This window comes from Aegilops tauschii, chromosome 7 (assembly GCF_002575655.3).
Source record: "Aegilops tauschii subsp. strangulata cultivar AL8/78 chromosome 7, Aet v6.0, whole genome shotgun sequence".
Lineage (NCBI taxonomy): Eukaryota > Viridiplantae > Streptophyta > Magnoliopsida > Poales > Poaceae > Aegilops > Aegilops tauschii.
Genome location: NC_053041.3, coordinates 485,166,027 through 485,191,716, shown reverse-complemented (window position 1 = coordinate 485,191,716; position 25,690 = coordinate 485,166,027). Strand labels below are relative to the sequence as shown.

Here is a 25,690-nt window from a genome sequence, read left to right as displayed (position 1 = left end):
CCCACAAGAATATGTAGAAAATTGTTTATCAGTCCCCCGCAACCAATTGCCGAACATGTTATGTGCACTACGTGGGGGTATAGATTTGAAGCTACTTGAACTATGGCTCATACTGCACGATCAAATTTACACTCAAAAAATAAGTGTTTAGTAGACTCGTCATGTTGGCAAAAGACACATGTCTTGCTACCTTGCCAGTTACGTCGTGCCAGATTATCTCTAGTTAAGATGACCCCTCTGCTTAAAAAACAAAGGAATATCTTCACTCTTAGAGGTATTTTTAGCTTCCACATTTTTTTGTTATCAACGGAAACATCAATATGAGTCATCGCATCGTACAAGGACTTGACTGAGAAACTGCCGTTTTAATGCAGTTTCCATTGAAACTTGTCTGGCTTGCTTGTCAGTTGAATGTCCTCCAGACGAGAGAGTAACTCATTCCATGCTGCTAGGGGAGGACCAAGAGGTCCCTACGAAAAGAAATATTGGGGTTTTCTTGTCCCAAAACTTATTTCATCGTGACAAATTTATGTTTGACAATCATGTACAAGATAGGGTACTGCACCATAAGTGGGGTGGCGCCTAGCCAGGTATCTTCCCAGAATCGAACCTGAGAACCATCCCTAACTAAGAAAGTACCAAACTGAAAAAAAGAATTCCTTGGTCTTCATGACACCATACCAAAAATGTGAATCACCGGGTTTTCAATGAACTTGAGAAATGGCTTTGGATTCCACGTATTTGTTACGAATAATTTCCTGCCATACTCCATTCTCACCGAGTAATTTATAAACCCGTTTACTCAGAAGTGTGATGTTTTTAATCTCAAGATCTTGAATTCCAAGGACCCCTTGACTTTACGTCGGCATAATGCAGTCCACCTTACCGGTCGATATTTCTTAGATTCATTATCACATTGCCAAAAAAGACTGGATCTAAAATAATCCAAACGCTGAAGAACCCTTTTCGGTAAGTGGGAGAATGACAACATGTATAGAACCATATTACTGAGGACGGAATTGATCAAAATCAATCTCCCCCCATATGACAAGAGTTTGGCTTTCCAACTGGCTAGCCGTTTCTCAAGTCTCTTTTTCACATGTTTCCACTCAACAATAGTTAAGCGCAGATAGTGAATCGGAATACCGAGATACCTAATCGGGAACTGCTCAAGCTGGTAGCCAAAAATTTCAGCATACTCAGCTGCGGACTCTGCAGCGTCACCGAAGCAGAAAAGCTCACTCTTATAAAAATTAATTTTGAAACCAGAGAGCTCATCAAATGCGCATAAAAATAGGACAGAGCATGCAGCTGTAACTTATGCTTGAAAGACAGTAAAATTCTAGAACCTTCATGTCAATCGGCGAGAGCCCTTGTCTAGGCTGGATCCCGCCGACGGGAGGTTGACGTTGGCCAGGGACCGGTTCGCCGTCTTCAAGTCGCGCCGGCTGAGCCGCACGTCCCAGTAAGGCCCGCCAAGCTACAACAGATCGCAAGAACAAGGTTGCGATAAATACATGGAACAAAGTAGCAAGCAAAGCGGTCGGCCAGCGGGTCGGCTAACGAAGTTCGGGCGGCACACACCAGAAACGATCCGTCGCGCACCGCGAGCGCGAGGATGTTGGCGCAGGAGAAGACGCCAGGCCACGGGGCCTCCACGCTATACTTGATGTTGTCGATGATGGGAAGCCACGTGGGGAGTTCATGTTCGGGTCGGCCGACTTCTCGCCTCTGGCGTACAGAAGAATCGAGCCATCACAGCCCTGTAGCGGTACATGCATCGTAGGTACATTTTCTCAGAATATCATGTGAATTGCTAGCGAACGGGGGCTTTACCGACGTCCAGACCGTTATCATGCACGCGTCCAACAACCCGGTCCCACCTGAAAAACTCTCTTACGTGAAGCGGTTGCCGTACATTCATACTGGTCAGCGCCGCTCCAAAGCAGACGTGACTCCGCGGCTAAATGCCGGTCTGAGAGACGCACCGGATGAGCGGGCACCACCGATTCAATGCACACGACGACCGAGAAACCTACTCTGGCTGCTTAGTAGCATTGAGGCCGGCTTTCGATCCCTTCGCCTGGCCATCACGCCTATTTAAGTCGTGCTCCAGTGCCATCCACATTGCAAACCTCCAAACTCCCCCTCTTCGTAGCCATATGCCTCTCGTCATCTCTGAAGCTCTCCTCCCCTTCCCATCCAGATGCCCAAGTCGTGGTTCTCCGTGCTGGCAGGAGGCGGCGGCGGCGGCTCAGGATCTACCTCCGGATCTTGGTGTTGTTGCTCTCTGGGGCCCTCGAGCACCATGGCCGCCAGTTCCTCCGACAAGAAGAGCGTTATCTCCTCCGGTGACAAGCTCTACGACGAGGAGGACCAAGCATCGCGCAGCAGCTGCTCCTTCTCTCAGACGCCGCGGCCATTGCCACGGACGAGGAGTTCTTGCGGCAAATAGAGCTATTGATGGAGCGGTCGCTCTAGAAACCTGGTGCGGGGCCTCCCTCATCGCCGCCAGCACGCATGAAGGAAGACTCGCCCTTGCCTTCGTGCTACCGCGTGAAGCAACAACTAGCGTCACCGCCTCTTCACCACTTTAAGGCAGAACCGCCCCCCTCCCACGCAACCGCGACGTCCAGATCAGGTGCCGCCAAGAGAAGGAGCTTGCCTCGCCTCCACGCGGCCCTTACGCCCGGATCGATGGGCCAACGTCACCGTTGCGCCGCGACTGGCGTGGAAAGTCCGTCAAGAAGGAGGTGTTGTCGGCGACCATGAAGGCACGCGGCCGCCTCCTCCACTACCTCGATGTCCGCAGCGGTGCCTGCTCCTTGTCGCGGGCCATCGTGTCGGCCGAGGAGAGAGCGACGAGGCAGGCAGCGCAGGAGAAGCGGCGCAACGTGGCACACCGTTCCGCGGTCGCCAAGTCCAACGAGGCGCCCTCCTTGGTCCGTGAGGACCCCGACACGGCGGAGGCCTGGGCCCACGAGTGGTCCACCACCAACACAGAGACGGCCGCGTTGCGTCGCCGCCGCCTCGACGGGGAGCTCGCTAGGATCGGTGAGGAGTGGTCGCTTAGCAACACCTTTATCGTCGTCGGGAAGGGCAAGGCCGCCGCCAAGGCACCACGGCCGGGGTCGGCATTTGCCGCGGCGGCCCTCCGCACGGCGTAGGAGGAAGAAGAGCAACTTCTCCGCAAAGCGCCAGGCGGCGGCCCGGTAGGGGTGTTGTGCCACTACGCCCTTCCGTCGTTGGAAGGACTACTCCAATAGCGACAGTGGCACGGACAACGATGGCGGTGTAGCCGGTCAGGGCGGCCATGCATACGAGGTCACCGTCCGCTACAAGTTAGCCTCTTAGTTCTTTTGTTTTTAGTTAAATAGACAAAATATCATCTGTTTTATATAAATGATGTCCAAACTTTAGTGAATTATACGTCGTGTTTGTTCAAATTCGTCTGGATTGTTGATTTCGGGGCCGGGGGGATTCGTCTGGATTGTTCTAGTTTGTTTTAAAATGGATGAAGACACGGTTGGATGGCCGCATCACTATCTCCGCGAACAATAGTGTCCGTTGGAGATGCCCTATAAGCCCCTAACATGCCCACCAACGCATGGAGTCCTGATCGTCAGCTTCTGCCAGTGAATAGCTACAGAATATCTCCGGTAACTTGTCGTCTCGGTCTGCCGGATCCTCATAGAGATCCCCGCCGTGTCGACCACCGCGTGGAGAAGCAAACATGACCGAATCTCCTCTGCCACCTTCCGTCGGATGCACCACTTGCCATTTCATATGAATCACTCTACCCACGTTTCGCGGCCTGGCTCGCCAACCCAGGGCTCACCGATCCGGCTTCAGGATAGGATGCCTGCGTCGTCGTTTTCCTCAGGCACACACACGCCGCTACGCAGTGACACGGCAGCCGGCAGGGCATGGCCGCCAACCGCCGAACGCGACGGCGCCCCGTGATCACCGACCCCGCGGAGGCACGGAGCAAGAGGGAGCGGCCAGTTTCTTGTTGCGCGGCGGCGCAAAATGGCCGGGCGCGCGCGCGGGGAAGGGCTGGGCCGATCGACTCACCCAGCCGGCGCCTCAAGGCCAACGTGCGGATCCGCGACAAACGGTTAGGTAGCCCTCCCACGTGACGAGACAGCCCGAGGCGGCGGGCATCTATCTCGTCCCCGGCAAGTGGCCCGGCCGCCTGCCATTGTCATCTCAGTATGTATGCCACCGTGCGCGCATGTTTGCTCCCAGCGGAACCTGGGGCTGTACGCCGTGCCCATGACGCATGTCGCGCTCGATCTGTGCGCGGCAACTTGCACTGCATTATTGGGGACGCAGGTAAATTAAGCGTTTTGTTTAGGCTCTAACAGATCAGATGCAGCAAGTTTGATTTTAAATTGTTACTGACAGTTTGACGTCTGTCATAGCGCCGTTGATGTGTCACTGTGTCAGTAGACTCCGTTGGAGTATACTCGCTATCGGATTGAGTGCGTGCGATCTCAAGCTAATCCATCTACCCGAGTCTCGTGGAAAGGAATCTTGATTAATTGATCATTACAATTGCCAGCAACAAAATGGAAATGGGAGCAGTTCCACATCTGCTAACAGCCCTTTTGGCTGCTCAATGTACTCTGAGTGAAGCTGTGAGCATAGATAGCCTCGCGAGTTCGTCCGGACTGGACACCACAGATTCATCCTCCGGTCCGGTTGACCTTAGTTGATCTTCTTGCAGTCCAGACGGATCTCCGTGGGCGTGTCCGCCGACGGCATGAGGCTCCCCATCTTCCCCATCGCCTTGGCGAAGTCGGCGGCGAATATGTCCGGGTTGCGCATGTACACCCTCACCATCACGTCCTGCGACCCGCCGTTGTACAGCTCCTGGTCCGAGTGGAAAAGCCCCTGCTTGTTCGCGAGGTTCTCGAAGTAGGTGGTGTCGAACCAGGTCGGCGTCGACACGTCGATGGGCGCGAGCGTGGCGTCGCCGCCGGTCTGCGGGCACGTCTGCTTCCGGAGCGCCGCGAACTTGGCGTCGACGTTGGTGTCGTTGTAGATGCGGTCGCGGAAGGTGGCGCACCGGGCCTGCCCGATGGTGTGCGCGCCGGACAGCGCCGTCATGTCCCGCGCCGACAGCCCCTTGCTGCCGAACGTGGCGATGAGGCCGGCGAGGCTGGACCCCGCGCTCGGGAGGTTGGAGTTGGCCGCGCTCTGGCTCGCGTTCCGCGCGTCGCGGCGGCCCAGCTGCACCGCCCACGTCGGCCCGCCGAGCTGCATTGCATCCCATCATCTTGCTGATGAGTAAGTTTTTCAATGGTGCATGGATCGGGGAATGGATGAACCAGAGCAACTGATTACCAGGTTGACGCTGTCCCGTGCGGCGAGGGCGACGATGTCGGCGCAGGAGACGGTGGCCTTGCAGGCCGCCTCAACCTGGGCCTTGATGGTGTCGATGACGTCGTAGCCGCGCACCGAATTGGCGTTCGGCCCCGCATTTTTCTCGCCGGTGAAGTTGGCGGTGTCGTCGAGCAAGATCGACGCGTCACAGCCCTGCGCAAGAAAACACCTCGAGATCAGCAAATCAACTACCACAGACACAAAATCAACTGAGGAAATGGCGCCAGTGTACTCCCGCTCACATTGACGAAGCAGTCGTGGAAGAAGAGGCGGAGGATGGACGCGCCCATCCGCGGCTCGGCCGCGACGGCCTGCGCCATCGCCGACCGCACGATGGTCTGCAAGCTGGGGCACCTCCGGTCGTAGAACTTCGACGACAGAAACGCGCCCTCGGAGCCGGCGAAAAGCGGGGCCAAGACAGCGGCAGCCATGAGCAGGCACCTCACCGCAGTGGCGGCCATACCTGACGACGAGCAAGTAGACGAGAAGACTCAAGACTGTACTGATGGTTTGATGAGAAGGGAAGCATGACATAGGAGCGTATATATAGTGGGTGTGGGTGCGTGTCTCCGGCTAGCTAGCTCGTGGTTGCATATGGCGGCAGATGCTCCGGGGAGGGGAGTGATTGGCCGGACGCCTGAACTCGAGCTGTATGGGCTGACTAATGTGCCTGCCGAGGACCGGCGGGGGAAGGTGACGGTGGGCTGATTAAGGTTGGACTCTAGTGCTAGCGCCGCATCAGATCGATGCGGAGCACGACGGCGTGGATCACATCTATGCAGCAATGCAACTTGGGCGCGAGGAATATGTTGGAATGATTGACGCATATGGCCTCATGGTTACTGTCGTCGGGACAGGAGTCCTGGAGGCTTTGACTCTTGTTAGGGCATCTCCGGCAACCCGTAAATTTTCTCCCGCATCCGTCCGCGGACAGAGGACTAGTCCGCGGGCATGGATGTGGGAGGACGCCATCCAACCTTAGCCATATACATTTTCATAATAACTCGAACCAACCGAACAAAATTCGTGCAAACACGACCGGATTTCATATAAACATGAAGTTCATTATAAATAAGTCAAAGCGGTGGTAGACGGGCTCTGGAGTATAATTAATACCTACTCTAAATGATCACCGGCGTCCGGTCCCCGTATCTGGCAATCAGCCCCGAGAGATGAAGCTTCACTGTCTCTTGTTCCGCCTCGACGCTCTTCAGCTCCGCCTCTGGAGCCCCGAGAACTCAAGCTTCCGCCTTCACGTCGTCGCCAAGCGACTAATTGACCAAAAATGCTCAGCCCACCAAGCTTGGCGTCGACGGGAGAGGGGAGGAGCGGTGGCCTTCCTGGGACACGAGCGACGGCGACCTACCGTGCACTACTCTTCCTCACTACTGGTGGTGCCAACGGACGTGTCGGCTTCTTTGTGGTCGTGGCGCCGAGGTGTGGCCTCCTCATCGTAGGTGCCGCCGAACAACACCTCGCCCGCCTCGTCGTCACACTCCTTGCCAACGGCCGCCACCCGCTTCTGGTACTTCCAGTGGGCGAGGCGGATCTCGTGGGCGGAGCGGTAGGACTCGAGCAGCGCCTCCTGCTCCGCCATGTCCGCGTCCGATGCGACCACCCTGCCGGCGACGACCTGCTCCTTCGTCTGCAGATGCTCCTGGAGGAGGTCGTGGTTGTAGTTGGCGTCGGTCTGCGCCTCCCGAAACTGGTCCTCCCGCTCCTCCCGCACCATGTCCATATAATGGGCACGGACCTTGCCGATGGTCATGGTGCAATGCACCCGCGAGGGTGGGGCGAAGGAGGAGGGTGGCGCTGGCTCGTCGGAGGAGGCGTCCTCCATTTGCACGTCGTCGTCGGAGGCGCCTCCGGCTGCCTGCCGGCCTACCAGTCGGTAGCAATGGCGGCCATGGCCTTCTTCTGCTTCAACGTAAGCCCGTCCGAGAGAGCTTTGGCTGCGGAGGGATCCATGGCGGGGAGTGGTGCCGAGAGGGATGATTGTGGCTATGGCCGGGGCAGCGGTTTATATAGCACCGATGGGCGACAGAGGGACGGACGGGTGGCGCCGGAGGAGACGCCTCGGTAACCGCATGCCATAAATGCGGGCGGCAGACGGACGGATTGTGGCCGTCGTGTCATTTGAACGTGCGGCAGTCGCCTGCACCGGGAAGCGGCGGAGGAGGCGCTCTCTCGGCCGGTACGCCGCTTCAATGCCGGCGCCAGTGAGCAGTCGCGTCTGCTCTAGCCGGGTATGAATACGGGCGCTGACGCTCTAGAGCGGCACTGATCGAAAACGTGCGGGAGGGGGGTTGGTGGGCCAGGGCGGTCAGAAGCGGGCTTGGGATCGGTCCAGACTCCTGCAAACCTCCCCCACTTTTGTCTCCGGTTTGCAGGAGAAATCGCGTCCGGACCGTGCTGCGGTTTGATATAGGACCGTGTTGGATGGCTTTCGCTGTCAAGACAGTTGTGACAGGTTTGAGGGTCGGCGTTGGAGATGCCCAAGCATGACTAGTAGTACAATTTTCCTCCAAATTATTATGTTTATAACTGGATGAAATTGGTTACAGTCCCAACTCATCAACTATGAGCATCTCTAACCCTTCCCCTATCCTATGGCTTTTCAAACGTCCCCCTAAAACTTAACTCCACTTTTGACGAGTTAATTTTTTTGCACCTAGCACTTCCCGCAAATTTGTAACTTCTCAAAAGCTCAAAGCACAAATAGTCATTTCAAACTCAAATTTAAACTAGGTTAGCATATAATTATTCATACCACATATAAAACATAAAAGTGCCTTAATTATACAATGCTACAACTAGATTAGTAAATAACTAAAGTTATACGAGGTCTCCTCGTCGGAGGAGAGGTCGAGGATTGGCGACTTGCCGGATCCCGATGCCTCGTGTTCTAGGGTGCCCCTCCACATCTACACCATTGGCTCGTGGTCGTTAGAGTCGGTGTCACCCAGCTCCGCAAAGATGTCGTCGTGATCCCTCTCCATAATGGTCAACGTCTGGCGGTTGCACTCAACTTCGCACTCGTCCTCCACCAAGCCCCCAATGGCATGGTGCTCCGCCACCGCACTATGATCAGAGAACCCACACCGTTCCACCTCCTCGTCGTCGACCTCTACCATCTCCTATCGTCGTCGCCCTCCGACAACGGGGTGGAGGAGGAACTCAAATATGCGCCCGCGATGGCGGCCTCGCGTGAGGCAAGGATTGCGGACACCTCCGTTGCGATTTCTACCCAACTGGCGGAAAGCATGGTCGAGACGGTGACGCACCATGGCCCAGGCTCAGGGTGCCTCAGGTGTTGTGGTCAGCCATGACTCGAATCATGCCCCGAGACTAGGGTTAGGGTTCTGGTGTGGCGAAGGAGGGATTTTATAGCCGAGCGGGGCTAATCGGGCAAGCGTTGACGGTTGCACCATGAATGCGATGAGAGGTGGAGAGAGAAGAGTAAGAATACCCGTTCTCTGCTCAAATTTGAGCAAAGGGGATAAGTTTTAAGGGATACGCTTCAAATATTTATGGAGTACAGGGTTTGAAGGAATGACTATTTGTGGTCCAACTCCTCCAACTTTTAACTTTGGGGAGGAGGGGGCAGGGGGTGCTCTTAAATTTGTGGGTGTGGCTAGATCTCAGTTGACTGAGATATGTCTCAGTCAAGTGATAGAACATTTAAAAAAAGAAAAAAAAAGAAAATTTTACATAGATCTCCACGTAAAATCTCGTGAATGTAGCATCTAATCCCGGGCAAACGTTAGGCCAGGCCGGGTTTCAGGCCGGGCTTGTAAAAGCCCGACCTTCATTTTTCAAGCCCGAGCCGGCCCAAAGCCCAAACTACTCCCTATTTTGAAGCCCAAGCCCGACCCAAAATCAAGCCCGAAGCCCAAAAGCCCGGCCCGAATGCAGTTTTTAGTATGCGCACGTGCAAGCCCATCCCGAAATACAAAAAAAAAAGGAAAGCCCGGCCTAAACTATCTTTCGGGCTACAAAATAAAGCCCGAGCCTAGCCCGAATGTTCAAGCCCGACCCGGGTTTTTCGGGCCGGGCTGTCCATGCCCGGGTTTAGTAGCATCGACGGAGACTACATTAAGTCTCAGTCGATTGAGATTTAGCAATCCCGTAAAAATTGTTTTTTCTAGACCACATAACATCCACTCATCTATATACATTAGGAATGTTTTCTTTTTCTAGAACAACTATACGCTGTTTGAATCTGAATAAAAAGTCTGTCATTTAATAAAGTCGATCGATCTAGCCACCACCTGAGATGGAGCTAGCCAGCACCGGAGATGCAGCACACTCAAACATTCTATACCATGAGAGATTGCATTGAGCCGAGTTAGGCACGAAGTGAGCACGATGGATCCACTCTGTCCAACCCTGCTCAGCATAGACAAAACTGACCGGCAGGTCTGCAAATCCAGCCTATACCAATGCTTAATCATCTTCCAGTTCCAATCACAATTATCCTCCGTTTACCTGCTCGCAATATTGTAGTACACATTTCGGTACTGCCAATACCTAATAAGCTCTGGTGTTTGGTATGCTTGTCGGTGCTAGACAGGTGTGTCTGCTGAAACTATGATTGGTGTTATTTTGTTGGAAAACCCACACAAGTGCTTGTTGCAAACCACTAACAACACGGTTTTTGCAGCTGCTAAATCTCAAGAGACCTGAAAGAAGCTGCTAATGATGGTTATTACATGCTTTTTACAAGCTAAATTACATTTCACTTCAGTGGAGTATCCTCGGATTCGTTAAGATTGCATCCACTCACACTGCAGTAGAGTATCACACAAGGGAAAGTAGAGGCTACACCCAAGTACAGATTTTCTTTCTTTTGCTATGTTTTCGATCGTGGGTGCAATGTTCCTGGGTGTAGAAAAACCACTCTCATCACACAATTATTCTCTATAAACCAAGAATGTGAGACCATTAACACGGCTAAATCTAAACTGCTTGAAGTCCAGGCAAAAAAGAGGTACTCTTTCTACAACTATTTTTGGAAGATTTTAAAATTATTGTTACTCCTCCGATCCATATTACTTGTCACAGCTTTAGTACAACTTTAGAACAAAGTTGTACTAAAGTTACAACAAGCAATATAGATACGAGGGAGTATTATTATGGGAAAGGTAGTATCACACATATAAGAAGATATTGTACTAAGCATGAACGCATCGCAGTTCCCTTGTACAGGTTATTGAATGGAAGTGGAATATATAGTTATTTCTTCCTAAACATCACAATATATTACTCCATTTCAGTGCTACTCCCTCCGTTCCGAATTACTTGTCGCAGGTATGGATGTATCTTGATGTATTTTAGTTGTAGATACATTCATTTCTGCGACGAGTAATTTGGAACGGAGGGAGTAGATACATCCGTTTGAGCGCCAACTAATTCCGGATGAAGGAAGTACTAATTCCGACTGAGTAACTAGATGTCACTTTTAATTGGTTGTTAATTTCAGATAAGATTTGCCTGAGTAATTCTTGAATCAATGTCGTGCTTCACAAGTTAAAGATCCAAAGGGTCGAATAAATGGTTGCAAATAGAGAGGGCAACTACTCCAATATCAATGCCAAGCTAAGAGCTTTGTCCTTGAATAATTCAAAAGTATGCATGTTTTTCAGTATTTGCAATACAGAAATACTGAAGGCACTCTCTTACAGAAATTGCAGAGCGGTACGAATTACTCCCTCCGTCCGGAATTACTTGTCGCAGAAATGGATAAAAGTGGACGTATCTAGAACTAAAATATGTCTAGATACATCCATTTCTTTGACAAGTATTTTCGGACGGAGGGAGTACAATGCAACTGCTTTACTTCTTTCCTAATGCTAAGGATAACAACACCAGGCATGTCTCTGAATGAAGAAAATTGCAATGAAGATAATGCATGATGTTGTTTCGCAGATTACATTTGCATTCAATGGCATCTGAAATTGTACAACTTCTGCTTCACGCCCATGGTAAATTAATCAAACAAATGTGCTTTTGGTATGTCTGAATTCTGAAACTATCAAGAATTTATTTTCTCCAGCAGTGTTACAAACACCTCACTGTACCATTCAAGCAAAATGCATTCTAAACACTGAAGCAATTCCAACCCAGACTCTTTTAACTGGAACAGACTTTTCAGTCATCCCTGATATATACCACTATGTTGTTCTGAGGTAAACCATCCACATAAGTACTGGTTTGCTATTCAGTAATACTGATACAACAGCCTACATATAACAGACACTTTTATGTTAAGAGCACCGCATCTGAGGCTAAGAAGACACTATTTCATCTTAACATTTGCACGGTGGAACACACACTTATGCAGAGAGGAACAGCAACGAACACATAGTCATCAGGACTGTGGTCAAAACTGTGCTTGGAATGTATAAACTCACCATTAACCAGATAGCGCGATAGACAATCAAGGCCACAGTGTGACCACCGATACAATATGACGATCCTTGCCCTCGTCGAACGGCAGGTAGACATATGAGCTTGCAAATTCATTGTAGATCTCTCCAGTGAGCTCCCCATGCAGCGCACGGCAGTGCATATACAATACCACGTTGATCACCATTCCATACAGCATCATTGCAGCCAACACCGCCGCTCCAACCATGGCCTTGACCACAGCCGGCGCCATGCCAGCCCAACCGGTGGCAGCATCATATGTCTCCATGGCCACCCCACTGAAACCCCAGAGTACTACCCCCATGCCTGCGGCAAAGACCAAGAACGCCGAGAGCGCCGCCAGGCGTGCGCCGGAGAGCAGCCGGCAGCTCTGGCGGAGCGCGGAGGGCCCAGCAGCGGACTCCACGATGGCTGCGGCGCCGGCGAGGGACCAGAAGGGGGCTAAGAGGGAGACGCCAAGAAGAGCAATAGCTGTGCTAAGTGCAGCGGGCAGTGGGAGCAGGGGGATAAGCAGAAGAGGGGAGGCCGGGAGGGCTGTGAGGAGGAGGCGGAGAACGGACGCGGGAACGGAGAGGAGCGAGGCGAGGAGCTTGACGGGGCGGCCGAAGAATCCGGCGTGCGCGCTGGCGGCGGCGGCGGCGAAGGCGGCGAGGTAAAGAAGCGCCGCCGCCACGAGAGCGAGAAGCAAGAGGGGGTTGCTCCAAGAATCTTGCGGGGATCGGAGGGAGACGGAAGGAGAGGCGCCGGGGAAGGGCGCGGGGAGGGAGAGGAGGAGGAGCGAGAGCGGCAGGAGGAGGAGGCAGGAGAGGGCGAGGAAGTGGCGTGAGTGGGCGGAGACGAGGCGGAGGGTGGCGCCGGCCGCACCGGCGATGAGGTCAGGCCAAGGGAGAGAGGGCAGTGACGAATCGGATGGCAAGGGCAGGAGCAGCGAGCCAAACGGCGGCAGCGACGGCGGCGGCGGCGGGAGAGAATCCATTGTAGGGGTGGGACGGTGGGTGGACGTGGGGATGGAGTGGAGAGGAGACGTGTAGAAGAAAGAGACCCAGAGAGAGTGACGGGGGCTGCTGGACTGGTCGATTGTTTTGGGCCGATAAACAGGAGGCCCTATGTACCGGCAGATTCCATTTTTGTCGGCCCAACGCCCAGCGCAGATATCCAATTTTCCTCTTTCTCTTTTTTTTTTTCTGTTCTGGGCTTTGGTGCTGTTCTGGTTTTTTGTTTGATCCGGTTTTTTGGTCTTTCTTTGTTTTCGAACTTAATCAGCTCCTCTTTATTTTACTGATAATAAGATTTACATTATCTATCAGAAGAGATATTAGAGAAGGCGGAGCATTCTCCACCAACTATTACAACCAACATGTTTTGCTAACTTTGCTAGTTCATGGGCAACAAGATCTTTTTCTCCAATATAGGGTTGAAACTTAATCACGGGAAGTTAACATGTGATATGATAGTGGTTAGCAAAGATGTCAACAACACTCAACAGCTCCAACATTTAGTATGTTAGGGCGTGTTCGGTAGTTGCCCGTGGCTGCAAAATCCTCAACTCCAGCGCCCAACTCCAGCAGCCAGCTTCCCACATAGACTTCTGGAGCGATGGATTCGTTCGGTGCGGCAGCTTCTGGCAGCTAGCGATCCGCCAGGCCAAAAGGCCAGAAAATGCATATTCGACCCGTTTGGAGTGGGCTGACAGCCCAAGTGGCTTGTAAAAGAGGTTGGGCTATAGGCCCGGTTGGGTGGGTGCGTGTGAAAGAGGCGCTCGTGGCTCTTTCCTCTGTTCGCTCGTGGTTGTTTCCAGCGTACCGGTTCGATGAGAGTCACTTGGCGGTGGCAGGCGGCCGTAAAAAGTGCCAACTCCAGCTCCTTCGTTTTCTGAGAGTAGCAAATACCCAGCTCCACGACTCCGGCAAATTTGCACGTAGCTAATAGCCAGCTTCTCACTCTCACAGCCATGATTTCAAACGTTCGGCTCAGCTCCCGTCTTGGAGTCGAGGAGTTGAGAAGCCAGAGGGCTCCCGAACACGCCCTTAATCCTCAATGTTGTCTGAATTCATCACAGTCCTGTTGCAACCAGTTGCTTGTGCAAGCGGCAGTCCAAACCGAAGAGCAGATGCTTCAGCCATTAGAGCGTTTGCACTCCCATCAATCTTCCAATTACCAACCGCAATAAAATGTCCCTTTGAGTTTCTGAGTACAGCTCCAGCTGTAGCCTGTAGTGTGTCGTTGTTGAAACCAGTGTCAACATTCAATTTAACATAACCCGCCGAGGGCTTCAGCCATCCCCAGTTTTCTTCATGGGGATTTACTCCTAATGATTTTAGGTCACTCCCACCACAAATACCTGCGGCCAATGATCACTATTTCTTGTATCCTGCCCTACCCAATAACAGCCTGGTGGTTAATGCATTGGAGGAGGAACTCCAGGGCTGATTCTCCTGCTCGATCAACATCATAGGGATTAACCACGACCTCTTCGATGCCTAAGGACGACCACACTTTCGTTGCAAAACTGCACTAAAATAAAAGGTGCTTTGTATCTTGCGAGCGCACCAAGTTCGAGAAACATGGCGGGTGCTACCTCTTGAGCTTGCGTTGGTTTTTTCCTTGAAGAGGAAAGGGTGATGCAGCAAAGTAGAGTAAGTATTTCCCTCAGTTTTGATAACCAAGGTATCAATCCAGTAGGAGACAACGCGTAAGCCACCGAATACCTGCACAAACAAACACCAACTTGCACTCAACGCGATAAAGGGGTTGTCAATCCCTTCATGATTATTTGCAACGTGAGATCTGATAGAGATGGATAAACGGTAAAGTAATATTTTTGGAATTTTTGGTTTATGGAACGGAAAGTAAAAGATTGCAAAGAAAATAAATAGGAAACCAGAATTGTAGATCGGAAACTTATAAAATGGAAAATAGACCCGGGGCCATAGGTTTCACTAAAGGCTTCTCTCAAGATAGAAATTATTACGGTGGGTGAACAAATTACTGCCGAGCAATTGATAGAAAAGCGCAAAGTTATGACGATATCTAAGGCAATGATCATGAATATAGGCATCACGTCCGTGTCAAGTAGACTGAAACGATTCTACATCTACTACTATTACTCCACACATCGACCGCTATCCAGCATGCATCGAGAGTATTAAGTTCATAAAGAATGGAGTAACGCCTTAAGGAAGATGACATGATGTAGAGGAATTAACTCAAGCATTATGACGAAAACCCCATCTTTTTATCCTCGATGGCAACAATACAATACGTGCCTTGCTGCCTTTACTGTCACTGGGAAAGGACACCACAAAATTGAACCCAAAGCTAAGCACTTCTCCCATTGCAAGAAAAACCAATCTAGTTGGCCAAACCAAATCGATAGTTCGAAGAGACTTGCAAATATATCAAATCATGCATATAAGAATTCAGAGAAGATTCAAATAATATTCATAGATAAGCTGATCATAAATCCACAATTCATCGGATCTCGGCAAACACACCGTAAAAGAGTATTACATCGAATAGATCTCCAAGAACATCGAGGAGAAACTTGTATTGAGAATCAAAGAGAGAGAAGAAGCCATCTAGCTACTAACTATGGACCCGTAGGTCTGTGGTAAACTACTCGCGCTTCATCGGAGAGGCAATGGTGTTGATGTAGAAGCCCCCCGTGATTGAATCCCCCTCCAGCGAGATGCCGGAAAAGACCCCAAGATGGGATCTCACGGGTACAGAAGATTGCGGCGGTGGAAAAGTGGTTTCGTGGCTCCCCTGGAAGTTTTTGGGGTATATGAGAATATATAGGAGGAAGATCTAGGTTAGGGGGTCACTAAGGGGCCCACAAGATCGGGGGGCGCCCTACCCCCTGGGCGCGCCCTCCACCCTTGTGGCCGCCTCGTGGCTCTTCTAACTTGCACTCCAAGTTTCCTGGGTGTCTTCTGGTCCAAGAAAAATCATCGAAAGTTCTATTCCTTTTGGACTCCGTTTGGTATTCCTTTTCTGCGAAACTCTACAACAAGGAAAAAACAGGAACTGGCACTGGGCTCTAGGTTAATAGGTTAGTCACAAAAATCATATAAAATAGCATATTAATGCATATAAAACATCCAAAACAGATAATATAATAGCATCGTACAATAAAAAATTATGGATACGTTGGAGACGTATCAAGCATCCCCAAGCTTAATTCTTGCTCGTCCTCGAGTAGGTAAATGATAAAAACAGAATTTTTGATGTGGAATGCTACTTAACATATTGTTGGGAAACATAGCATGTAATTTCAAAAAAATTCCTACGATCATGCAAGATCTATACAAGAGATGCATAGCAACGAGAGGGGGAGAGTGTGTCTAGGTACCCTCGTAGACCGAAAGCGGAAGCGTTAGGTTAACGTGGTTGATGTAGTCGAACGTCTTCACGATCCAACCGATCTAGTACCGAACGTATGGCACCTCCTAGTTCAGCACACGTGCAGCTCGATGACGTCCCTCGAACTCTTGATCCTGCAGAGGGTCGAGGGAGAGTTCCGTCAGCACGACAGCGTGGTGACGGTGATGGTGATGCTGATGTGATACGTCTCCAACGTATCTAGAATTTTTTATTGTTTCATGCTATTATATTATCTGTTTTGGATGTTTAATGGGCTTTAATATGCTATTTTATATTATTTTTGAAACTAACCTATTAACCGGAGGCCCAGTGCCAGTTGCATTTTTTTGCCTATTCAGTGTTTAGCACAAAAGGAATATCAAATGGAATCCAAACGGCATGAAACCTTCGCGAGGATCTTTTTTGGAACAAACGCAATCCAGGAGACTTGGAGTGGACGTCAAGGAAGCAACGAGGAAGCCACGAGGCAGGAGGGCGCGCCCCCCACCCTCGTGGCTCAACCGACCTACTTCTTTCGCCTATATATACTCTCATACCCTGAAAACATCCAGGAGAGCCACGAAACACTTTTTCCACCGCCGCAACCTTCTGTACCCGTGAGATCCCATCTTGGGGCCTTTTCTGGTGCTCCGCCGGAGGGGGAATCAATCACGGAGGGCTTCTACATCAACACCATAGCCTCTCTGATGATGTGTGAGTAGTTTACCATAGACCTTCGGGTCCATAGTTATTAGCTAGATGGCTTCTTCTCTCTCTTTGGATCTCAATACAAAGTTCTCCTCGATTCTCTTGGAGATCTATTCGATGTAATTCTTTTTGCGGTGTGTTTGTTGAGATCCGATGAATTATGGGTTTATGATCAAGATTATCTATGAACAATATTTGATTCTTCTCTGAATTCTTATATGCATGATTTGATATCTTTGCAAGTCTCTTCGAATTATCAGTTTGGTTTGGCCTACTAGATTGATCTTTCTTGCAATGGGAGAAGTGCTTAGCTTTGGGTTCAATCTTGCGGTGTCCTTTCCCAGTGATAGTAGGGGCAGCAAGGCACATATTGTATTGTTGCCATCGAGGATAAAAAGATGGGGTTTATATCATATTGCTTGAGTTTATCCCTCTACATCATGTCATCTTGCCTAATGCGTTACTCTGTTCTTATGAACTTAATACTCTAGATGCATGCTGGATAGCGGTCGATGTGTGGAGTAATAGTAGTAGATGCAGAATCGTTTCGGTCTACTTAACACGGACGTGATGCCTATGTTCATGATCATGCCTAGATATTCTCATAACTATGCGCTTTTCTATCAATTGCTCGACGGTAATTTGTTCACCCACCGTAATATATGCTATTTTGAGAGAAGCCACTAGTGAAACCTATGGCCCCCGGGTCTATTTTACATCATATAAGTTTCTGATCTATAATTCTTGTTTACTATTTAGTTTATTTTGCAATCTTTACTTTCCAATCTATACAACAAAAATACCAAAAATATTATCTTATTATCTTTATCAGATCTCACTTTTGCAAGTGGCCGCGAAGGGATTGACAACCCCTTTATCGTGTTGGTTGCAAGGTTCTTGATTGTTTGTGCAGGTACTAGGCGACTTGCGTGTAACCTCCTACTGGATTGATACCTTGGTTCTCAAAAACTGAGGGAAATACTTACGCTATTTTGCTGCATGACCCTTTCCTCTTCAAGGGAAAATCCATGCATGCTCAAGAGGTAGCAAGAAGGATTTTTGGCGCCGTTGCTGGGGAGGTTTACGCCAAGTCAAGTCAAGATTTGATCTCCAGCCAACGTGCGGATTTCTGGCGCTGTTGCCGGGGAGATCTACGCACAAGTCAAGACATACCAAGTACCCTTCACAAACTCTTCTCCCTCGCATTACATTATTTGCCATTTGCCTTTCGTTTTCCTCTCCCCCACTTCACCTTTGCCATTTTATTTGCCTCTTCTCCGTTTGCTTTTCTTTCGCCATGGCCGAATCAAAAAGGGCTAAGGGTTTTCTCCCGGGTTTTAATACTTTGGATAGTCCCTCTGTCCTTTCTAAGCTCACAAAAAATGATGCTATGGAAAGACCTACTGGGGTTATCAATGAGAGTTTGAGTAATTTTGATGAGGATGACCCCGGAATTTTTCGTTATTTGATTGACGAGTCTTTGAAAGATGCTTGGGATAGGCTATTAAGGATCCGAGCCAGCTATGTGCCCCAATATCAAATTGAGATATACCTAAAAAGCTTTTATGTTGGCCTACCCTCTTCTTTCAAGCAAGTTTGAGATTCTATTTTCGAAGAAGGTTTTCTTGTGGGGGATGCCATGGATACCTATGAAAAGATGAAAACTATATTTGGGCACCCCATGAGTGAGAAGGTTGAATCCACCTCTCTTTTGTGCTTCTATCAAAATGAAATTATCAAAGAGATGAAAGCTAGCTCAGATGCAAATTTCCGTAGCGTGCTTAATCTTTCTTCCACCATTAATGTCCACGTGCTCTCTCAAAATAGAAAGATAAATGCTATAGATAAGAATTTTTCTCTTTTCTTCCCCAATACCAAAGATGGCAACACCTAGATCTATTCTTGCTTTTATGCCTAGCTAGGGGCGTTAAACGATAGCGCTTGTTGGGAGGCAACCCAATTTTATTTTTGTTTCTTACTTTTTGTTCCTGTTTAGTAATAAATAATTCGTCTAGCCTCTGTTTAGATGTGGTTTTATGTTTTAAATTAGTGTTTGTGCCAAGTAGAACCTTTGGGAAGACTTGGGGGAAATCTTTGCGATCTTGATGTAAAAAAACAGAAACTTTAGCGCTCACGAGATTAGCTGCCATTTTTTACTGTAGAGTGATATTAGGTTTATTATTTTTGCAGATGATTAATAGATAAATTACTCACGTCCACCAATTTATTTCAGAATTTTTGGAGTTACAGAAGTATACGTTCGATACAGATTATTGCAGACTGTTCTGTTTTTGACAGATTCTGTTTTTCGTGTGTTGGCTTATTTTGATGAATCTATGGCTAGTATCGGGGGGTATGAACCATAGAAAAGTTGGAATACAGTAGGTTTAACACCAATATAAATAAAGAATGAGTTCATTATAGTATCTTAAGGTGGTGATTTGTTTTCTTATACTAACCGAGCTCATGAGATTTTCTGTTGAGTTTTGTGTTGTGAAGTTTTCTAGTTTTTGGGTAAAGATTTGATGGATTTTGGAACAAGGAGTGGCAAGAGCCTAAGCTTGGGGATGCCCAAGGCACCCCAAGGTAAATTCAAGGACACCAAAAGCCTAAACTTGGGGATGCCCCGGAAGGCATCCCCTCTTTTGTCTTCGTCTATCGGTAACTTTACTTGAGGCTATATTTTTATTCACCACATGATATGTGTTTTGCTTGGAGCGTCTTGTATGATTTGAGTCTTTGTTTTTTAGTTTACCACAATCATCCTTGCTGTACACACCTTTTGAGAGAGACAGACATGAATCGGAATTTATTAGAATACTCTATGTGCTTCACTTATATCTTTTGAGCTAGATAATTTTGCTCTAGTGCTTCACTTATATCTTTTTAGAGCACGGTGGTGGTTTTATTTTGTAGAAATTATTGATCTCTCATGCTTCACTTATATTATTTTGAGAGTCCCTTAGAACAGCATGGTAATTTGCTTTGGCTATAAAATTAGTCCTAATATGATAGGCATCCAAAATGGATATAATAAAAACTTTCATATAAAGTGCATTGAATACTATGAGAAGTTTGATACTTGATAATTGTTTTGAGATATGAAGATGGTAATATTAGAGTTATGCTAGTTAAGTAGTTGTGAAATTGAGAAATACTTGTGTTAAAGTTTGTGATTCCCGTAACATGCACGTATGGTGAACCGTTATGTGATGAAGTCGGAGCATGATTTATTTATTTATTGTCTTCCTTATGAGTGGCGGTCGGGGACGAGCGATGGTCTTTTCCTACCAATCTATCCCCCTAGGAGCATGCGCGTAGTACTTTGTTTCCATAACTAATAGATTTTTGCAATAAGTATGTGAGTTCTTTATGACTAATGTTGAGTCCATGGATTATACGCACTCTCACCCTTCCACCATTACTAGCCTCTCTAGTACCGCGCAACTTTCGCCGGTATCAAAAACCCATCATTTACCTTCCTCAAAACAGCCACCATACCTACCTATTATGGCACTTCCATAGCCATTCCGAGATATATTGCCATGCAACTTTCCACCATTCCATTTATTATGACACGCTCCATCATTGTCATATTGCTTTGCATGATCATGTAGTTGACATTGTATTTGTGGCAAAGCCGCCTTCATAATTCTGTCATACATGTCACTCTTGATTCATTGCACATCCCGGTACACTGCCGGAGGCATTCACATAGAGTCATATTTTGTTCTAAGCATCGAGTTGTAATTTTTGAGTTGTAAGTAAATAAAAGTGTGATTATCTTCCTTTTTAGAGCATTGTCCCAGTGAGGAAAGGATGATGGAGACTATGATTCCCCCACAAGTCGGGATGAGACTCCGGATGAAAAAAAAAGGAGGCCATAAAAAAAAGGCCCAAATAAAAAAATGAGAGAAAAAGAGAGAAGGGACAATGCTACTATCCTTTTACCACACTTGTGCTTCAAAGTAGCACCATGATCTTCATGATCGATAGAGAGTCTCCTATGTTGTCACTTTCATATACTAGTGGAAATTTTTCATTATAGAACTTGGCTTGTATATTCCAATGATGGGCTTCCTCAAAATGCCCTAGGTCTTCGTGAGCAAGCAAGTTGGATGCACACCCACTTAGTTTCTTGTTGAGCTTTCATACACTTATAGCTCTAGTGCATCCATTGCATGGCAATCCCTACTCACTCACATTGATATCTATTGATGGGCATCTCCATAGCCCATTGATACGCCTAGTTGATGTGAGACTATCTTCTCCTTTTTGTCTTCTCCACAACCACCATTCTATTCCACCTATAGTGCTATGTCCATGGCTCACGCTCATGTATTGCGTGAAGATTGAAAAAGTTTGAGAACATCAAAAGTATGAAACAATTGCTTGGCTTGTCAGTTTGGTTGTGCATGATTTAAATATTTTGTGTGGTGAAGATAGAGCATAGCCAGACTATATGATTATGTAGGGATAGCTTTCTTTGGCCATGCTATTTTGGGAAGACATGATTGCTTTATTAGTATGCTTGAAGTATTATTATTTTTATGTCAATATTAAACTTTTGTCTTGAATCTTTCGGATCTGAACATTCATGCCACAATAAAGAAAATTACATTGAAAATTATGTTAGGAAGCATTCCACATCAAAAATTATGTTTTTATCATTTACCTACTCGAGGACGAGCAGGAATTAAGCTTGGGGATGCTGATACGTCTCCAACGTATCTATAATTTTTTATTGTTCCATGCTATTATATTATCTGTTTTGGATTTTAATGGGCTTTAATATGCTATTTTATATTATTTTTGGGACTAACCTATTAACCGGAGGCCCAGTGCCAGTTGCTGTTTTTTTGCCTATTTCAGTGTTTCGCACAAAAGGAATATCAAACGGAATCCAAACGGAATGAAACCTTCGCAAGGATATTTTTTGGAACAAACGCAATCCAGGAGACTTGGAGTGGACGGCAAGGAAGCAACGAGGAAGCCACGAGGCAGGAGGGCGCGCCCAGGGGGTAAGCGTGCCCCCTACCCTCGTGGGCCCCTCGTGGCTCAACTGGCCTACTTCTTTCGCCTATATATACTCTCATACCCTGAAAACATCCAGGAGAACCATGAAACACTTTTTCCATCGCCGCAACCTTCTGTACCCGTGAGATCCCGTCTTGGGGCCTTTTCCGGTGCTCCGCCGGAGGGGAAATCGATCACGGAGGGCTTCTACATCAACACCATAGCCTCTCCGATGATGTGTGAGTAGTTTACCACAGACCTTTGGGTCCATAGTTATTAGCTAGATGGCTTCTTCTCAATCTTTGGATCTCAATACAAAGTTCTCTTCGATGTAATTCTTTTTGCGGTGTGTTTGTCGAGATTCGATGAATTGTGGGTTTATGATCAAATCAACTATTACCTTAAGCTATCCCAAAGGTCTTAGTTGGCACAAACATTAACTAAAACACAAAACCACATCTAACCAGAGGCTAGATGAAATATTTATTGCAAAACAGAACCTAAAAAGCAAAAACAAAAATAAAATTGGGTTGCCCCCCAACAAGCGCTATTGTTTAACGCCCTTAGTTAGACATATAACACGAATAGATCCAAGTGTTATCATCTTTGGCAGGCAATCCATAAGTGGCTCTCATAATAGATTCATAAGGCAATTTAATTTTCTTTCTAGGGAAGTGTTCCATGCCTTTCCTTAACGAAAATTGAAATCTAATGTTTCCTTCTTTCATATCAATAATTGCAACAATCGTTCTAAGGAAAGGTCTACCAAGAATAATAGGACATGTAGGATTACAATCTATATCAAGAACAATGAAATCTACGGGCACATAATTCCTATTTGCAACAATAATAACATCATTAATTCTTCCCATAGGTTTCTTAATAGTGGAATCCGTAACATGCAAATTTAAGGAACAATCATCAAATTCACGGAAACCTAACACATCACATAAAGTTTTCAGAATCGTGGAAACACTAGCACCCAAATCACACAAAGCATAGCATTCATAAGCTTTAATTATAATCTCAATAGTAGGTTCCCACTCATCATAAAGTTTTCTAGGGATAGAAACTTCCAATTCAAGTTTTTCTTCATAAGATTGCATCATAGCATCAACGATATGTTTACTAAAAGCTTTGTTTTCATTATAAGCATGAGGAGAATTCAACATTGATTGCAACAAGGAAATACAATATATTAAAGAACAATTATCATAATTAAATTTCTTGAGATCCAAAAGAGTGGGTTCATTGCTATCTAAAGTTTTGACCTCTCCAATCCCACTTTTATCAGTTTTTGCATCAAGATCTAAAAACTACAAATCACTTGGACACCTTCTAACTAAAGTTGACTCATCTCCAGTCCCATCTTTATCAATATTTACATTGGAAAACAAAGATTCAATAGGAGTCACATCAATCACTTTGAGATCTTCATCATTATTTTCACGGAAACTTGAAGAACACGCTTTTATAAACCAATCTTTTTTAGCATGCATCTTAGCGGTTCTTTCTTTGCACTCATCAATGGAAATTCTCATGGCTTTGAGAGACTCATTGATATCATGCTTAGGTGGAATAGATCCAAGTTTCAAAGAATCAACATCAAGAGAAATTCTATCCATGTTCCTAGCCAAATCATCAATCACTACCAGGGAAAAGCCTAGCAGTAGCGCGGGTTTTTGGCCTATCTGTAGCGCGGGTAACCGCGCTACTGATACGACGCTACAGCTAAAGGTTAGCAGTAGCGTGTGTTAACACGCGCTACTGCTATATCAACTTAGTAGTAGCGCGTAGCGCAACAGGCGCTACTAGTAATTACCAGTAGCGCATCTCACTGCCCACGCTACTACTATTATTCCGTATTCTATTTCTTTTTAATTTTATGTCGTATTCATACAACTTTATACAAGTTTTCATACAGTAGCAATTTAGAGATTGTTTTTAAATTATAATGAGTTATTAAATCACTAGGTGAAAGAACCACAGATTAGTTTCAAGCGGATGGATCCTAAGTGATCAAGTCATGGATTATCACGATAATCCATGACTTGATCACTTAGGATCCATCCGCTTGAAACTAATCCGTGGTTCTTTCACCCAATGATATAATAACTCATCATCATCATCATATTAATATAAAACTCTTGCATCATATCATCACCAACAACACTAGCTAATAATCATCATAGTCATTACCACTATTTAATCATATAGTCATAGTGTAGCTATCTAATAACTACCAACACTAGCTAATAATAATCATCAGTAATTACCACCAACACTAGCTATTTAATCATCATAGTCATAGTGTAGCACATCATCATCTTCAAACTCATTCTAGCTAGCTAATCACTCCTGCTGCTCTCTCTCAGGTAAAATATCATAGAACATGTGTAGCAGTCCTGATTCATCATATTGGAGAATGCAGATGAACATGTCTCCTAATTGTGGGATGCGCTTTTGATTGCTGCCCCTAGTACTTCTCTGCGATCCTTCACAATTCTGCTCTAGTCTTTCACTATTAAGACTTGCTCGGTTTTAGAAATCCTGAATGCACTCATGTGCGATGTAGGATGTCTTGGCCGTAAGCTAACCATTGCCATGCGACCTTTAGACTTGATCCAATGAGGCACAACTATCATCGGGAGTCCCTGTTGAAGAACATCGTAGTAACATACTTAGCAATGAAGTTTAGCTTAAAAATAATGTATGCAAAAGATGCACTGAGGACAAATAGTAAAAATCTTACCATCTTTCCTAAATAGATGTGACCGTAGTGTTGGAAATATGCCCTAGAGGCAATAATAAATTGGTTATTATTATATTTCCTTGTTCATGATAATCGTTTATTATCCATGCTAATATTGTATTGATAGGAAACTCAGATACATGTGTGGATACATAGACAACACCATGTCCCTAGTAAGCCTCTAGTTGACTAGCTCGTTGATCAATAGATGGTTACGGTTTCCTGACCATGGACATTGGATGTCGTTGATAACGGGATCACATCATTAGGAGAATGATGTGATGGACAAGACCCAATCCTAAGCATAGCATAAAAGATCGTGTAGTTCGTTTGCTAGAGCTTTTCCAATGTCAAGTATCATTTCCTTAGACCATGAGATCGTGCAACTCCCGGATACCGTAGGAGTGCTTTGGGTGTACCAAACGTCACAACGTAACTGGGTGACTATAAAGGTGCATTACGGGTATCTCTGAAAGTGTCTGTTGGGTTGGCACGGATCGAGACTGGGATTTGTCACTCCGTATGACGGAGAGGTATCTCTGGGCCCACTCGGTAATGCATCATCATAATGAGCTCAATGTGACTAAGGAGTTAGCCACGGGATCATGCATTACGGTACTAGTAAAGTGACTTGCCGGTAACGAGATTGAACAAGGTATTGGGATACCGACGATCGAATCTCGGGCAAGTAACGTACCGATTGACAAAGGGAATTGTATACGGGATTGATTGAATCCTCGACATCGTGGTTCATCCGATGAGATCATCGTGGAACATGTGGGAGCCAACATGGGTATCCAGATCCCGCTGTTGGTTATTGACCGGAGAGGCGTCTCGGTCATGTCTGCATATCTCCCGAACCCGTAGGGTCTACACACTTAAGGTTCGGTGACGCTAGGGTTGTAGAGATATTAGTATGCGGAAACCCGAAAGTTGTTCGGAGTCCCGGATGAGATCCCGGACGTCACGAGGAGTTCCGGAATGGTCCGGAGGTGAAGAATTATATATAGGAAGTCAAGTTTCGGCCACCGGGAA

General features: G+C 47.1%; 2 protein-coding genes across 2 annotated transcripts; both read right to left on the bottom strand.

Annotated features, from left to right (window-relative positions):
• Positions 1-4,494: 4,494 nt before the first annotated feature.
• Positions 4,495-6,067, bottom strand: LOC109732182 (peroxidase P7). Its single transcript, XM_020291377.4, has 3 exons — positions 5,631-6,067; positions 5,350-5,541; positions 4,495-5,262 (listed from the first exon to the last, which is right to left on the bottom strand). Exons 1-3 carry the CDS (start codon positions 5,847-5,849, stop codon positions 4,711-4,713), a joined length of 963 nt encoding a protein of 320 aa, XP_020146966.1. The 5' UTR covers positions 5,850-6,067; the 3' UTR covers positions 4,495-4,710.
• Positions 6,068-11,408: 5,341 nt separating this feature from the next.
• Positions 11,409-12,856, bottom strand: LOC109732183 (uncharacterized). The gene has a single exon (XM_020291378.4). The coding sequence runs from the start codon at positions 12,791-12,793 to the stop codon at positions 11,828-11,830; it is 966 nt and encodes a 321-aa protein (XP_020146967.1). The 5' UTR covers positions 12,794-12,856; the 3' UTR covers positions 11,409-11,827.
• Between the last annotated feature and the right edge of the window lie 12,834 nt (positions 12,857-25,690).

Excerpts from the sequence above, each read along its gene's own strand:
- LOC109732183 (XM_020291378.4), bottom strand. The coding sequence starts at position 12,793 with ATGGATTCTCTCCCGCCGCCGCCGCCGTCGCTGCCGCCGTTTGGCTCG.
- LOC109732182 (XM_020291377.4), bottom strand. The coding sequence starts at position 5,849 with ATGGCCGCCACTGCGGTGAGGTGCCTGCTCATGGCTGCCGCTGTCTTG. Across the intron at positions 5,542-5,630 it reads TCCACGACTGCTTCGTCAAT|GGCTGTGACGCGTCGATCTT; the intron begins GTGAGCGGGAGT and ends TTTCTTGCGCAG. Across the intron at positions 5,263-5,349 it reads CACGGGACAGCGTCAACCTG|CTCGGCGGGCCGACGTGGGC; the intron begins GTAATCAGTTGC and ends GATGCAATGCAG.